Genomic DNA, 18426 nt, shown 5'->3' with positions numbered 1-18426 from the left:
CGACGTGCAAGATTTACGGGCTCTGAAAAAAAAAGAAAAAAGAAAAAGAGTAATATATTAGAAAACATTCGATTTTGAAATTTAAACAGATTAGTTTTCGACCTTTCTTCTTTATTCCATGAAAATCGAACGATATAATCAGAACACCGTCGTGAAAATCGAACAATATTAGAACATTCGATTTTCAAATTCGACCTTTCTTTAGAAATACTTAGTTCGTTGATGAAATTACTCTTTTTTTGTGACTATAACGTAATAATCTTAATCTTCGCTATCGTTAGTTTTGCCCCAGCAACGCCGGGCCTATCTGCTAGTAAATATATAATGAAATACATTGCGTAAAATTTTAAATTTATAAGAAATAAACGAAATTTTTAAATATATAAAATATTTCAACGTACTCTTTTACGTTTACACACCTTATAACATGTTTAATCATTATTAAAATCGTACATGCAAAAAAATAACGATATATTTTTTTATAGAGAATGTTTAGTGAAACCTGTGTAATGCGGACACTTACGATAGCGAATATTATTCTGGTTCAGCAGGTTTTTTAACTGAAAAATCGCTACCTTCTTATGAATTTTACCCGTTTGCTTCAAGCAGGTTTTACTGTATTTCTGTGTTCTTTATATACTATAATATATATTACTGTATATTTTAATAAAAAAAATCTATCATTGTTTCCTTTTATAAAGGCATTTTTAAATAGCTTAAATTAATAAAACGCATTTAAAAATTTGTAATATCAATAAGATACCACACATAAAACAGTAAAAATTTTTGCTAGATAGTTAAAGAACTTTCGACTCTTCTCATCTTAACACAGATAATAACTTTAGTTATCATCAGATAACGGTTACAGTCGATAACTATAGAAATTTTTAACCAGGAGAACCTACAGAGAGAGTGTCAATGGCGTCGTTAAGGTTTTCTTTGATTTTAATAATTTTAAATTGTTTTCTATTAGTCGAATGTACGAAGAAAAATAATATAAAGAAAAAGAGGCGTAAGTTCTTTATTATTTTAATTTAAATTATTTTAAATTTGTTATATTAATAACCTTTACAAGGTAGTTATAATTAAAGTCTAAAAATGGCCAACTCTTAACATCAAGGAGGATTGTTAAAACGAAAGCAGCATATAAAAGTTCTTAATGTGGCCCCTACTAATAATTTTACACATCTGCTAATAAAATGATTTCCTGCCACCGACTAACTCCTAATGCTCTTTCTATCTTTTCCTAATTCCTTGCTTGTCAGTCTGGTTGAATTTTAGGACTATGTATAAACAATTCGGGCACAATTTCAGGAAGAAGTTTTCTTTCAGTGCTTTACACGTAAACATTTATGCCATGTACAAATTGTTTTCTGGTTGGCACATAACTAGAATACGCAGAAACTATATCAACTGTAAGAAACCACCTTGAGTGCCTAATTTATTTTAAATTTAACACACAAGCTGTTTTCTCTGTCTCAATATAACCGAAGGCTTACAAACAAAGAAAAATAAAGCATTTTATCATAAAAGAGTTGAGAAGATTTTGATGCTAGTAGCAAATCTCTTAAAATGCGAGGGAAAAAATTAGCAAAAGCATTTTTAAAAAGTTTATTAGTCAAAGAGACGGACATAAGAGTGTATTCCTGTACCAGATGTTTATTAAAGATCACCTTCTAATATGTTATAGACTTGAACTAAGAACTGTTTCAAAATATAAGGAACACTGTGAATAAGATATAGTTTCAGAATAAATAATTAGAGAGTCCACGTCATCTTTGGCTTTTCTAGTAGTGTTGGTACCTACTAACACTACTGGGAAGAAGCGGCTTTATTATCGATTACAGGAAATCACTATATTAATTAATCAAAATTTACGACGTTGTAAAGTTGTGATGAATATAATATGGTCATATACGTGAAGAAGTGTCACTTAAGTGCAGCTTGAATAGAGGTAGAATGGTTCGCAATTGTAGCGCTTTCCTTCTACCTCCAAGGCGTATATATTAATAAAAAAGTGAAAGTAATGCTTAGAAATTCCCTCTTCACTCAGGAAACATTACAAATTACAGACCAGACCATTAATTATGGAGTACAGAAACTTAGTGAATATATTATAATTAAGATTGTCAAATGATAAATGAAAAATCATAATATCTAGATTTTCTGTGAAATTAAGTTTAAAATAAATAATAAACAGTAATCGTGTATAAGTAATATTAAGAATTATTCAATTTACAGAAATTTCAGCTGCGAATAAACCACCTGTCATCAATATGTATTCAAATTACGATCGAGAAATAATTCCTAAACCCCAGACAATAGACCAATTCAGGAAACAATTATTATATCCTGTTTGGGAATCAGATTACGTTCACGAAATCACGCGTTTCAGACCTCTACAAGATCAGTCACTTACCTTTCAGGTTACCATTTTTTGGTTTTGCATTCACGTATATGCGTGTAAGTTACATTAATAACTTATATATTTACCTATTTTTATTATAATATATCTCATACTATAAATAAATACATTATATTACAGGTTCATAAAGACGGACACATTCTCTTCTCAGCAAGGACCTAAAGAATATAAGATACCAGTAGATTTTCCTATGAAAATTATCGATCCAAAGAAAGAAGTCGACCCTTCGTTAATTGCTCCATGGTTTAGCAAGCAGGATTTTCCTCGACACATTCCACGTAAGAAATTGATTTAGGTTCCTTATACAAAACAATACTATACTGTACCGAGATACTATTGTGTCTTGAGTCGAAATAAAAGATATTTCTTATAAAAGTGCTTTATGTATTAATGTAAAGTAATAAGTCTGAATAGAAATTAATGTTATTAATTAAATATTATTAAATACTTTACAGAATCCGGAATTTACAAGAAGATAGTAATGATTGATAAGGAGCCTGATAACATGTTGAGAGAAAGACTAATTTTGGATTTTCGTGAAGGCATGATAGGAGCCAGCGATTTCAAACCATTATTCGTAGTAATCGTAACCTGGTTGAATGCTACGTTTTCTAACAGAGATGCCAACACACCATTAAAGGTAATTATTTGTTTACTGTATTTTAAAACCTTGAAACCTTTCATAAATTAATTGTTTATCGTTTAGACAAATACTTATCAATTGGTCTTGGCTACGGATGAATTGAGAACTTATGCAATGTTCAATTACGATCAACTCGACTGGATTTCGTATGGAGATCCTTACGATGGCACCAAAAGATCTCAGTCAGTTTTTGTAAGCATTGTTTCATATGAAGTTCAGATAAATTTTTTTTAAAAATATTATAAGATTATGAGAATTTATTTAATTTTTTAGGTTGGTTTCAATGGTGGAAATCGAACAAGAGCTTTTCATTTAAAACCATATTCACAAAGTCCACGATTACAATTGCTGAAAGAAAGAGGATTTGCAAATGACTTAGAAGGACGTTGGATATTTCAGATTGATGAAGAAATATGGCCTGGTTCCTGTATTGAAAAAGGTAATTTTTTAAGTTCTTTATAAGTATATTTAAGTATCACTTCGGCTAATAATTAATTTCTCTATTTTTTCGTAGAATTGGATCTTAATTGGGTTGACAGAGCTCGTCTCACCTTCTTCCCCCGTTGGGGTAATATGTTGGGAGGAACGATGGTCAATATAACTGGTCCGTGTTTTGGGAAAGTAAAAAAAGAAGAAAATGTCAGAATCGCTTGCAAATTTGATACATTTGAAGTAAAAGGTGTTTATAAGAACATAAATCATGCAACATGCTTTCAACCTCCAGTGTTGTTTCATGGATATGTAACTATATCTGTATCCGTTAATAAAGGTCCTTATCTTTTTTATGGAAGATATTATATACGTAAGTATATACTCATTTTTATTATACTATTTAAATAAGAACGTAAATAGAATTTATGTAAATCCATGGAAAATAACGAAATATTTTAAGTTATATTTAACTCCTTGCATAATTACACCAAATCCTGCTTTATATGAATTGTTTGATGCGATGAAAGCAGTCAGAGGGTCTTTTTCATAAAGGATTCGACAAACATGTGGTCTTTTCAGTCTTGAATGTAGTTTGTTGTTAAACTAATATTTCTGTTTATTTTTCCTATTCTATTTATTGGTTTATCGTATTATTTTCCCAGTTTTAAAATCTGGAACCAATCTTTATACAGTCAAACCTGTTTTCATGCGCTCTTTTTATGTGTGATTTTTTATTTGTGCGATTTTTTAAATAAGCGAATTTTTAAATTTGTGCTGGTTTTTGTGCGAATTTTTATTTGTGCGGTATAGTTGGCGACTAGTCTCGTGCGATTCGTCATGTCTCACGTTGACTTATTATAGCTAAATAAACATATTATAGCATAAATGCACTTATTATAGTAATATTATTGCATGAATATGCGAAAAATGAAATAATTTACTTTTTAAGTCAACAAAACACCAACCTGGACAAAAATATGTAAAACAGACAATAGACCAGACGATGCAGTCAAGTGCTGACATCTGTTGTCAATAAATTCTATTTCGTACGGTTTTGAGTTATTTTCTATGTGAGACTTTTTTATGCGGTCCCTGTTGACCGCATAAAAAAAATATTTTTTAATTGTGTTGCGAAAACTATTTTTTACAGCCATTCGTGAAGTTTCGTGAGATTTTTTTTATGCGTTTTTTTAATGCGGTCCCTATCCACTGCATAAAAACAGGTTTGACTGTATATAAAGAAACAAAATGTTTATATTATCAATAGTTATAAAAGATATCTTATTTTCACGTAGAAAAACAAAATAAGACAGAAGAAACAGACAATCACACGATATCTCTATCCAGGACATTCTATAATTGATTTCAAATTTCTAATGTCGACATACATGAATATTTTTGTGTGTGTGAATATTATATTTCGATACTTTTATGTTTCTTCACTAAGAACATCTTAAAACATTAACTTTTTACCAACAAAAAACAGTCGAAGTAGAAAACAGGCTGAAAATAACAACGAATTATAAGCTCTGTTCTGGGGATGTAAGCTTGTTTCTCCCATCTTTGATATAATTCGATTTTTTTCTGTATTTACACTCAACTTACGTATAAATTATTGTATTGTGCTGTTTATACTTAACAACCTAACTTTGTTTCTGTTTACTAAATTGAATTTCACAGTAAAATACTCGGAAACTCAAAATTATAAAAGCCACACAGATTAAATGGCTTAATTTTTACAATATCAATTTAAAATGGATAAAAGCATTATTAAATAATTATTATTTATTCGTGTATATCGACTTCTTTCGAAGAAATACTCATTTATTGTACGGTTTATGTAAGCTGAAAAATTAAATTTTAAACATATTTCTTGGTGAACACGTGACCGAAAGCTATTTTTATCTTGGCGGGAGATTTCCTAGTGACCTATCTCATATCTAATTTGCATATTTGTAATAATATTTGTGATAATCTTTATTAAACAGATCTAGACATTTTATATTATTTAAATTTGACTGGATTAATTAAATAATTATATAAAATTGTCAGTGTTTAGTGGGAAACTTTCAATCGCATTGACATCGTAAGTTTTTCCATGACGTATAGTTGGCGGGAGAATTTGCGCAGCGATCTTTTTTATATCTAATTTGCATAATTATAGTGGTAAATTATTAACCTTTATTAAACAGATTTAGTTATTGTGTATTAATTAAATTCATCGAATTTCATGAAATAATTTTTTAAAACTTTTAGCATTTATTCTAAAACTTTTCGTCATGTGATAAAATTTTTACAGGAGCATCACTATATTAATCAATTGGCGGGAAAATTTAATAGCGTGCGGTTTGGTGTTTCTGTGTTTCTCGTTTTTTCGAAGTTCACTGCGATAAATTTTTATTACGTGGATTCATAGATTTTGCGTTGTTTTTAACGGATAAAAGGTGGAAATTTTACTCTGAATATAGAACTTGTTTTTCAGAATATGCTACTTTACAGAAAGAAAAGTTGAAAATAATTTATTTTTTGACAATTTGCGAGAACTGATCTTTGTTTGGATGTAAATGAAGGCATGTATTATAGGTTTACTAATTTATTTGTGCATATAATTATGTAGTTCTAGTTTCGAGACATTTATGGTTTTTAGTGTTTATAAGCGTGTTATTTAGACATGTCTACCAATTTAGTGCTAAAACGTAGAACTACGTCAAAGAAGAATACAAACTTTAATTAGCAAGTAGTCCCTTTATTAGCAAACTTAATTTGTTGGTAGATTTTTTTACATTTAAAGTGTAATTAGATGAAACTAAATGGATGTGAACATAGAAAGTAGAATATGGCAAGACTAATAGATAAAACTATTATTACATATTACTCGATCAGAAAAATTTATACTTGAAGAATTTTGTTTTGATAATTATTGCCTAGGGTTTATGTCGAAAATATTTTTCAGTTATATTTGTAATTACAGTTAATTCGAATAGTAATGGCGCTTAAATATTTATAGAATTAATTGAAGTTTTCGAATTTTGTTTTGAGGAAACTGAGGAAGGCAAGAGTATCTACAGTTGTATAATGAACTGAATTTAAGTAAATTAGGTGACTTTGTATGTTTCGATGTAGTTTTTTATAATATTACGATATACGAACTTTCGATTTTGTAAATTGTATTATACTAAAAAATAAAGTTTTTCGTTATTCTCCTACTTAATGATGTATTTATAATGTTTCTGAACTAAATAATACTTATTAAATTGAAATCCGAGCTTTACAAAGTACTATGAATATTAGAGAAGACCGTTTTACTATAAACTACTACGTTTTACTACAGCTTACTCCAATGTTGATTCTACGAAAAGTAGGTCAGACAAGGACCGTTAGACTAATGACGTAGGCTGTTTACTTTTTCCGGTTGCATCGGTGCACTCCCGATAGCGTCATTTACAGAAGTCACACCTACTTTTTTCTGACGCGAGCCAATTAGGAATATTAATTTTTTTAACCAATCAGATGACGGCGGGAGATTTAAATTCGATTTATGTCGATAGATGGCCGTCTAAAATTTCATATTTATTTTAATTTTCTTCTCTTTTATTGTAATTTCTCGAGAACTAAAGGATATTCCAAAACAAAGTTGGAGAACCCAACTACTCGTGAAAATTCTACGACTTCACGAAATGGTCCAGGTATTTTATAAGAATTTTTTAACGTCTATTGACGTCCCTCACCACTGCCACTCGATCGCCTTGGACGTCTATTTACGTCCCTCACTGTTAAGAGGTTAACAAAGTATACTTCAACTATAATCTAATAAAAGTAGATGTCAGTTTTTGGTATGTCTGTCACCAACTCTTGTAACTGGATCATTATTATTGTAGACTTGATCGAATTCATGTTGAGATGTTTAACAATTGCCAAATGTCGAAAATCAGGATAAAATATATACATACACACACATACGAAAACTTATATATATATACATATTTACTATTTTCGTCTTATCATAATATATATACAACCATTTTTATACAGACATTAAATTATTAATTTGAATAACCACATTTTCTGTGTTCATTAATAATTTAAAGCTTTATTTTCATATTATTGTATAATAACTATTTACAGTAAGCGACATCAGATAACTGAGATGTCCACTTAAAGTAAGTATTTTGTCATATTTCTAATTTTCATAAATAAATATTAGAAATATAAAGTTATACAGTAGAGAGTCGTTAATCGGAACCCCGGTAATCGGAATCGCCGGTAATCGGAACGATTTTCAGTCGGACTGTGTCGTGCTGAATCGAACGTTTTTGATACTAGATTTACTTTTAAAGTATAATTTTCATGTTTCTATATTCTTCAATATATTTATTTTGTTTGTACAAAATAGAAAAATAATTTTTAACGATACGATAGCCTCGATTATTATTATAAAAAATTTTCGTTAGGCTTAAAATCGACGAAAATTCATCACGAAGCGACACGCAACGGAGAAAAATTTGAACATCCGAACAGATTAATATATTTTTTCGTACATAATTGGTAATCGGAACAAATCACTAATCTGAACAACCTAAGTCCCCAATTGATTCCGATTTTCGACTCTCTACTGTATAGAGAATAATTGTATTTAAAGATTTATATAACTATATCTATATTAGTTGTACATCATGTAAAATGTACTTAACAATATAATTGTAGAAAACTAAATTGCAATTGTATCAATTAATAAAAATATCATACTTGCCATAGACCAGCCATAACGATGAACAGTACAATTTTATATAATACTCAAGAACGCTTATTATTAGATAAAATATTTTTCAAATCATGTCAGTTGTTCAGAATCGAAAAATCTTTAACGTGCACAATGTCTAACTATAATCGAATGAAAGTAACATGTCAATTTTCAAATCTAGTACAATATCGATTTTGTAATGCAGCTTATTCTATCTGATAATCAATACTATGTTATTTAATATGATATTTGGTATATTTGAAAGAAAGCAATTATATTGAGTTGTTCATCATGCACGTGTCTTCTTTAGATAAATGGCTTTCAATTGCAATTTGTAATATTACAATAGAAAAAATATTATAAAAAAATTTTCAATTTAGTTTATCAGAAATTCATTTTATACTGACAGGTTCGTGATACAAATGTATTCCTTCTCCTTCGTTAGCATTAAAACCTAGATTAAAAATATCGATTAGGCACTGTAACTCTATAAATTCTAAACGACTTTATACAAAAGTAAAGTTTCAAAATACGAGAAGAGTAAATAAAATAGGTAATTAAGAGAACTGCTAGAAATCTACTCATCAAAATACAAACAGTCGAATATCAGAATTTGAATATTGAAAATGAATAATAGTAATATATATTTATGTCGTTAGACGTAAAAATGCAAAAGTTACCTGTAAAATATTTGAATAAATATATTTTAAGCTAATATTGGAGTGTAGTTTTAACAGTCTCTTCTTTTCTTTAACAGATTGTAGTAGTAAAAATTACAATTTATTTGGACAATTGTAGAAAAAAATTGTAAGTAATTAAATACTGTATATTATACATATTAATATAATACAAACATTTAAAATTTTATTATTATATTATTACACTAGGATTACACTTATCAATATGGGCTTTTAAGTCAAGTTCATTTACTTTAAAAAGAAAACATTTTAAAGTAATTTAAGTGAAACTTATATTTTACAAGGAAGAAATTTAATTGACATTTTAAATATATTTTAAATATGTAAATTTTAAAAGATGTGAAATTTATTACTCTAACTAAAGAGTAGAAAATATCAAGATATACTTATTACAGTTGGAATATATTTAAAAATAAAGGAAAAACGGCCAAAGTGAAGATTCTGAGAAAGTTCGGAGTGATAATTTGAAAACTAATAATATGTTACAATAGACATAACCAGTCAATTTATAAAATTAGAAGGGCTGTTCATCGATTTTCTTCATACCTATTACGCAAGGAGTGAGAGGAGTAGAAGAGATATATTGGCACGTATAAAGCAGATGGGAAACGCATAACAGTATATGCAGATAAAAGAAGCATTTGAATATAAGTGATGTTCGTCAAAATTTACCACTGAGCATAGTTTATCTGTCTTACAGATAAATCACGTGTTATAGGGTATAGTGAAGAAAAACCATAATGTATGATATGTGTGGATGATAGAGTTCTAATTAAGATTATTACATTATAGCCGATCATACCTGTTTATAATAGGTGTAAGAATTAGTTTCACCCTCTTTTGAAACTAATTAGAAACTTTTTATATAAGTCTGCAATTATCTCTTGTTTATCAATCCATTAGCTTTAATTAAATTATTATTTTTCTCTTTCAAGTTTTCGTCAAATTCCAGCAAATAAAAAAGTCGTTGACAGGTAGTTAGTTTTCTGGCTCACTCTTATGAAAACTTGAGCAGATGTACAATATTCTAAGAAATAGTCACTTGGTTGCAACTGATGCTTACCGAATAAGGAAAATCATTTTTTCAGATACTGGGAACATATGAGTTTCAAAATTATTTTGATGCTATCAATTAACATTATCACAAATCCAAAAGTTTTATTATTTTTTCATACCAATGCTATTGAACAGAATAGAATTAGTAGTGTGTGAAACCAGAAGTTTTTATAGCCTAAATTTTTATTTCTCCTTCTGTTACATAAAGAGTTAGAGAGAAACTTTACTCGGCTTGACAAATACTCCACTCTCTTTCAAAAAAAATGTCAACATTCTATTGTTTGATCGAGTAGAGGAGTTCAGAGAGGACGACGATAAGACGTAGGCGATACTTGAGTCAAGGAGCACACCATTTAACCATACAACAATGATGTATTGTAAATAACTAAATTAACAACTACAAACTCTAACATTTAAGTTTTCTTATCTTACAGCTCAGCTTGCACAATAGGTTTATAGCTAACATTTAATTCTTTCACTTCATTTTGATTCCGGGAACGCCTTTAACCTCCACACCTGTTTTAAAAAACTTTTGCCTCCCGCAACAATCGATCGCATTACGTATTTTCCCACCTAGAAGATATAATAGACGCTTCTTTATCTCCCAGGGGAGTCTCTTGTCATAAGCCATCCTACGGGTATCTATCGTCTACATCGCCGAATCTCTGAAAATCCTAACCGTCACAGTCACGAATTATCTATCTTAGTGCTGTGAACAAGAACTTATACAAACTGTTTCCACCAGAATCGTTTAAAAGGTATCAAATTTGGTGATGTAAACTCTCTCTTGACTTCCCCTATGTGTATTAGGGAACTTAAATGTTAGAGTTTGTAGTCGTTAATTTAGTTATTTACAATACATCATTGTTGTATGGTTAAATTGTGTCCTCCTTGACTCAAGTATCGCCTACGTCTTATAGTCGTCCCCTCTCAACTCCTCCACTCGATCAAACAAAATTAATCTTGATCTCTCAAGATCATTAAACAAAACCTGCCATCCCTAACAAGTGGACAAGTCCACGACCTGTTCCCAGAAAGCAAGGTACAACGTCCTCTTGCCTCCCAGTGGTTCACATATTGGTTATTCAGAAGTGGGGTTTTGACTTTTTCGAGTAATCGATAAGGCAAGAAAGGCCATATTCGAGTAAGAGGTCCATTTGAGTTATATCGGAAACTTCAAAGTTAGGTGACTAGAGAAAATTATTCTCATTTGTACTATATTCTCAAATATATTAAAAATAGGAGAATAAATTTATCTTAAATAACTCCTAGTAACAGCTCTTGATAAATTGACTGACTCCCATAGTATCATTAATGATCAGGTAACTCCTGTTCTAGAAGATCATTAGAAAAATTATACAGTGGAACTTCTCTTAATGAGTACCTCCCATGATGAGTATTTCGCATAACAAACAAAACAAATTGTAAAAAATTGACTTGCTTACTGAGCAATGTTTCGCATAACAAGTGACAAGGAGAGGGGAAATTCCGGATTGTGTGCATGCTCCACCAGTCTGTGTTTAGCACTCGTTTCGCTAGCATCTAAGTTCGCTCGTGATCACACACTTTTCCAAACTTGTGTTCACACATATTATGTATAAACATCGACAATCATAGCCCGTTATATAATAAACACACCATCTTGTACTAAATTTAATGACCAATTCCAAATTAAATATTAAAAATGTCTAAATTAAAAATTAATTATTTATAATTATTATATTTAATATGAGATGACAGCATAACTGCCTACCTCTAGTCAAATTAATTTCTAATACAGTAGATCCCCTATAACACGGGTTCATATAACACGGATTCGTATAACATGGCAAAAAAATTGCAATTGCGTTCGTATAACACACTAAAAGAGACTTGTATAACACGGTAAAACGTCATCGCCGACTCGTGTCGCGACAGGATCGGTCAAATGTGGACCAATAGCGGACATTGCACAAACTATTGAGTTTAAACAAGCAGTAAACCTACTAAAAACCATTTATTATTTAACAGCCATAAAAGTTATAATTATATTAATGATGTCTCCAAAGTTAAGCAAATTTTTCGCAGAATAACAACTTATCAGGAAACACGTGCCTGCCGTTCAATGAGCCGCTCTGCAACAAAAACAAGCTTAAGCACTGGCATCGTTGAACGGTGCACACTCGGTAAGTAATCCTACAATTTTTTGTTTATAGCATAGTTTATATGGATTACTTCCCAAAAATTATACGTAATTTGGAAATGTTGAGTCAAATTAGTCTAGAATCGGTTAATTTTATAGAAAAAAACATTTCAAACAACCATAACCTTTAAACTGCACGTGTCGGGCTGTGATTGGCTCATGTATTTAAGTGACTTGTACAACACAGAACTCATATCACATGGAACGTATCTACAGTGTTAGGGGCCATCCATAAATTACGTAAGAGCGATTTCGGTCATTCTAGACTCCCACCCACCCCTGTGTAAGAAACCGTAATATTTTCTTTGATTCCTCCCCCCTTCCATATTTTACGTAATATTTAGGCATAATTTTATAGAAAGATTTTAAAAAAATAAATTTATTTAATGAAAACCTAAAAACCTTAGGTCCAAAATATATAATTAATTATTAGTTAATTAATATGTACTATAATTTATAAAAAACTATGTGAACGAATTTAAAAATATAAAAATTTAATGAATTCGAATAAACAATTTATTTTAAGAACTATATTTTTTAATTGTTAACAATTTTTTTATTATTATCGTCATTAATCAACATCATAATATTCATTTGTATATTAATTTTCACTAAAAGACGCAAAATACTTTGATAGATCGACTAGCATGTGTAAACAGAAACATCATACAGAATAAAACAAAAGAGAATAGAGAGAGACCACATTCCGTTGTCATATTCATTACATCTTGGAAATAAACTAGATGATGCTAAAATGTGCTAGATGCACCTGGGGACTAAATCATAAAGCTTGTAAAACACTACATAATGGGGCAATACAACCAATGCTACTTTACGCGGCCTCTAGCTGGGGTCGTGTAACTAGTAAAAATTCAATAACGAGTAAATTACTCTTTCTTCAGAGACAGTCTGTAATCAGAATTTCAAAGTACTGCAGAACTGTTTCTACTAATGACTCTCTGATACTAGCAGAGCTCCTTCCTTTGCCACTATGTATTGTAGAAAAGGTTCTAAACTACTACATCAGAACTGCAAACATCAAGGCTCAACAACGGTCTCTACTCCTATCTACGGCTGTTCATATGCTACCACATTGCAATTACCCTACTATCTCTAATTATCACCCTGTAAACAAGGTTATTTGGTGTCATCTGCTTCCTCCATGGATAATCATGCAGACATTAATATCTACACAGATGGGTCTAAAAGCCGGCTCAAGTTTCAGCATCTTTCTCCAAACTGACATATTCTACCCAAAGTATGTTAGAAGGTACAGATACCCCACATACCTCCATCTATCAAGCTGAGGAATATGCTGTCTTCCAAGCTGTTCAGTGGGCCAATTGATTATCAAACAAAACTCTGTGTATCAAAATTTACAGTTATTCTCAGTCTGTCCTAAAAGCTCTATTAAATACTTATTGCAAAAGCAATAAAATTACATATATCCAGCACCATATTAAAAATCTTGTAAATAAGATAACTTTTATAATTGTTCCTGACAATAGGAACATACTATCAAATGAAAAAGCCAACTTTGAGGCTAAGTCAGTTGCAAAGGACCTACACTCACATCCCTCTCTCACGTAGCAGCCTTAAAAATTATATTTATGATAACGCTATGCAAAAGTGGAATAACTGGTAGAATAGCAAGACTTTACTTTCCTAGTGTTGAATGCAGGTTCTCATCACTACTTAGAGATTTTAAGTTTGCTACTGCTCAACTTCTTACTGAGCATTGTAATTTTAGAAGCTACCTGGCATTGTATATCCGGGCAGAAACTGCCTCTTGCTTCTGCTCTACAGAAATCCTAGACACCGTCGACCAAATGATCTATCATTGTCCAATTTACCATCAAAATAGACTTATTCTAAAAGTAGAAATCTTTACAGGTAGTCATGTTCACTTGATCAGCTTGTTCAGAAGCCACTGTTTGAGGCTTTTTACAATTATGTTCAAAAAATATGGAAGCGAAGACTATTTCTAATTTTTAGTTTTACATTTTAGTTTTCACTAAGAGCCAAATATTAATTTTTTGTTTACTTTGTATCATATATTTTGCTTTATGTATTCTTAGTGTTATACAGCCATCAGAATGGTGCACTTATTCTAAAAAAAGAGAGAGAGAAACCACTACACGACCTATCTCTCATAATAAAAAATGTGTACAGTCTGATTCTGCTAGCGTTATTATTCTATCACGTGACACGAGATGGCATTAGTACAACGAGGGTTCTTAACAGAAACCGCCAAATTGAAACCAAATTCAAAACTCCACCACTCAACGAGATCAAAAAGTAAAAATAAGAATATTACGTAAGAGGAGATCTATTACCCCCTACCCCTAAGTAAATCGTAAGAAATCCTTGACCCCCACCCACCCAAAATACCTTATATAATTTATGGTCTGCCCCTTACAGGCTGTTCTAATTTTTCTCAGTTCATAGTCCATAACTGTTTTGTATTCTCCTTCGCTAAGACCATCTCTGAAAAATATGATCTTCTCTGGTTTTTTTCCTTTCTTTCGTTTGTAAAATTCATTCAAAATTTCCATTATCATTTTTTTCAAATCGATCACAATATCCTGTCCAAACGTCATCTTATCCACTTTATGCTTCTTATATATTTAAGGCTTTCGCACGAACGAAAGCCTTAAATTTGCTGGGATATGAATCCAGGCTATCCATTACTGCTGCTACAGAATACCCTATTTTCTCACCAGAAGTGGGTGAGTACAGTCGACATGGATATAACGGATATATTATTATTATAATTACGGTCACTTTTGTTATTATTTTTTAAAACGGTGTACTTTTGTGAATTTTATTGTCGTGTTTAACAAAATCTTCTTAATATTATTCGATATATGGCCATGGTTTGTGAAAACAGAACCAGAAGTGTATGAATGTGTGCAAATTGTTTAATGAGTAATTATAGTTCAATGTTTTTTTGTAGAATTGCACTGAAAAATGGCTTGAAAATTAAATAAGCCCAAAATGCATATAGAAATATAATAAAAGAAGTACCTAACCTGATGGCTGTGTGATAGTCTACCGAAATTATTTTTTATTTGGATTAAAGAGACAGACGTTTACGAAAATATATAAAACAACTATCGTATTTGATATTTGAAAAATACATATTTTAAATTCAAATAATTTTCCTAGAATGGAGTTATATGGATTACCGGAATGACTTGTTATAAGGAAAACTATGAGGTACAGGAGAAATACACTACTATTTTCAAATCAAAAAAATATACCATATTTAAAATGAAATAAATTAAAAATACGATTAAAAAATAGCTGTTTCGGCATTATGAAAATGTCACAATAATTTTGTTTTGTTCGTTATTTGATTTTTTAGATTGCTTAGGAAAATAATTTTCTTTATTCAGTTGATATGACAATAACGCTCTATTTTTCACAGAAAGATTTATTGTTGAAGAGTTACATAAATTAATGTTTTTGTTAACCTGACATTAATAAGAACGTAAATTTTGAATTTTTTTTGGTAACTCAGATTCGAAATTTTATTTAAAAAAGTAATGAACTGGATAGTAACTGTACAAGTGAAATGATCAAAAACACAATAGGAATTAAAATTTAATTATATTACATTTACATCAAAGTGAAGAACATCGAAAATATCAAACTTTATTTTAACTATTTTAGGAAACAAACAAATAACATAAAGTGGTTTATCAGAGTCCACAACTATGTTATATTAACATAAACCACTTTTACATAAAAATGTTATTACAGAAAATATATTTAATATTCTAGATTTATCAAGTTTAAAGTAAATTCTTGTTTTTTTATTTATATTTTATTGAAATAAATAGGAATAATTATTAGTTTTAATTAAAAACATGCAGGTTTAATTTAAATAAAAATGTGTAGAAAACGATGGACATCAAAAAATTTCTGAATCAGACAATTAGAAAAGAGTGTTCAAATAAGCAAAAAATAACATCAGCAATAAGACAAGAGAGGTGCCTCTTAGTTAGACGTTTTATAAAGCCTGTACCTAGATGATAGACATACAAAGAAATCCAAAATAAAATAAGAAAAACCAGATGGCCAAGACATTGGCCGACTACAGGACCACCGTGCAATATGTACAGTACTTTCTACACGTACACATTTTGCCAACTTTATCTCACATAAAAAATAGCATTAGAGTCCTTTCTGACGTACCACTTTGAATACAATTGTCGAAAGATCTTTTTCCTTTACCGAGAATCTTCTTCATGTTAAAGGTCCAGTGTATTTCGAGTTTGTTTTCAACAGTAAAATCGTTTACATAAACTTTTCTGTTGATATATTCGGCTTTATTCATTACAAAGTAAAAAAGTCATCATTTTTAGCAATTAAAAAGTTAGATTCTTCTTCAGAACAAACTACAGTAGAGAAACGTAAATCGGAATCAATTGGAGACTGGGGTTGTTCAGATTAGTGATTTGTTTCGATTACCGATTATATACGAATAAATATATTAACCTGTCCGATGTTAAAATTTTTCTCCGTTGCTTGTCGCTTCGTGTTGAATTTTCGTCGATTTTAAGCCTAACGAAAATTTTTATAATAATAATCGAGGCTATCGTATCGTTAAAAATTATTTCTTTATTTTGTACAAACAAAATAAATATATTGAAAACTATAAAGACATGAAAATTATACTTTAGAAGTAAATTTAGTATCAAAAACGTTCGATTCAGCACGACACAGTCCGACTGAAAATCGTTCCGATTACCGGGGTTCCGATTAACGACTCTCTACTGTACTCTTTTCTTAACTAAAACAACCAAATCGCACATTTTGCAGTACGTCTTTAAGAACATTCGTGGCAATAATTTTCCTGCAGATGTTAATCTGCAATTTTCCAGTAATGATTATAATTTTTTACAAGTGAGAATTTCTGTTAACAAGTTGGAATGACTAAGAAAGTACAATTATCAGGGATTATTTTTCTTCTATAATGGTGCAAACGATGGAAAAAGTAAAAATTATATGTAAAATTGTATTATAGAATGCTATAACATATTATATTTTAAATAATATGTAAAGTAACATTAATCAGTAATAAAAAAACATTAAGTTTTTTTAGATTATTTCTCGAGTAAGATTTTGGTGGTGTTGTGTAACAACATTCCTGCAGAAATGCATTTTTGTGATGTACCTTCTGAGATTTCGCGTATTTTAAGTAACATATTGTATGCTGTGTAAAATGTGTTCCACACCTGAAAAATTCCAAAAAAAAACTGTAAATGAAAAAAATATCAGAGTTTAAACGATTTTAATAAAAAATACTACAATATTTTTCTTGTTTTAAATAAAGTTTGAATTAAAAACGTAATACGAAATTAAAATAATTAATTAAAAATATTTATTACTGCACCGTTATTCTCGAAATAACTGAATTTATCGTTTTACAATACAAACAGTACAACAAAGAATATCTATCCTTTCGTTCTCTACATTTATTTACTAGTCAAAGAGTTTTTTATTTTTCAAATCAATAATTTTTGACTTAAAAATATTCTTATTACAATGCTACAGAAGTGAACTTTTCACTATTGCACAACTGCTGTATTACATTACTACATAAATGCATTATTCTTCTGCTTCACAACTGTGAAAGTGTTACTTGTTCTTCAAACAAACAAAAAATTATAATTGTGTACTAGGGGCAATTCTGAATAAGAATGAAATGAATACAAAAACTGTAAATAATAATATAAAAGTTTCAAAGAACAATATATTAAGAATGAAATGAATACAAAAACTGTAAATAATAATATAAAAGTTTCAAAGAACAATATATTATATAAATTTAAAATTATGTTAACTAAAACTTTGAAATAGGTAATCTAGTTTTCGTCTTTATTATTCTATAAAACGGAAGACTGGTGTTTTATATTTTATTATAGTGTACAGAGTAGCCGCAATTCAACTTATTTTATTCAAGTTACTTCCTATCTGTAATAAATGAGCAAAATGACAACATTGGGGTAATCAGACTGCAAAAAATGCAAAAAATGCAAAAAAAAAGAATTCTGCAGATAAAAATTTGTTGAAAAACTTCTGCTTGGAAGCGATTTACAGAAAAGTACACGAAATAAGAACAAAAAACAATGAATACGTGTTGCATTTCTTAATTGGGCTGCAAATTGCGAAAAATTGTAGACATAAATTGCCGATAACGTCTGTCTTACTGTCTGTCCTTTATGTCTAGAACTAGATAAA

General features: G+C 29.9%; 1 protein-coding gene across 1 annotated transcript; it reads left to right on the top strand.

The window, feature by feature from the left end:
* Positions 1-2402: 2402 nt before the first annotated feature.
* Positions 2403-16636, top strand: LOC136986112 (protein mesh-like). The gene is made up of 7 exons (XM_067283578.1): positions 2403-2463; positions 2546-2703; positions 2881-3065; positions 3132-3260; positions 3342-3507; positions 3583-3870; positions 16548-16636. Exons 2-7 carry the CDS (start codon positions 2616-2618, stop codon positions 16634-16636), a joined length of 945 nt encoding a protein of 314 aa, XP_067139679.1. The 5' UTR covers positions 2403-2463; positions 2546-2615.
* Positions 16637-18426: the final 1790 nt, after the last annotated feature.

Source organism: Centruroides vittatus, unplaced genomic scaffold (genome assembly GCF_030686945.1).
Source record: "Centruroides vittatus isolate TY-2023 unplaced genomic scaffold, ASM3068694v2 contig_991, whole genome shotgun sequence".
NCBI classification, from domain to species: domain Eukaryota; kingdom Metazoa; phylum Arthropoda; class Arachnida; order Scorpiones; family Buthidae; genus Centruroides; species Centruroides vittatus.
The sequence above is the reverse complement of the archived record's forward strand: the minus strand, read 5'-3'. Positions and strand labels throughout refer to the sequence as shown.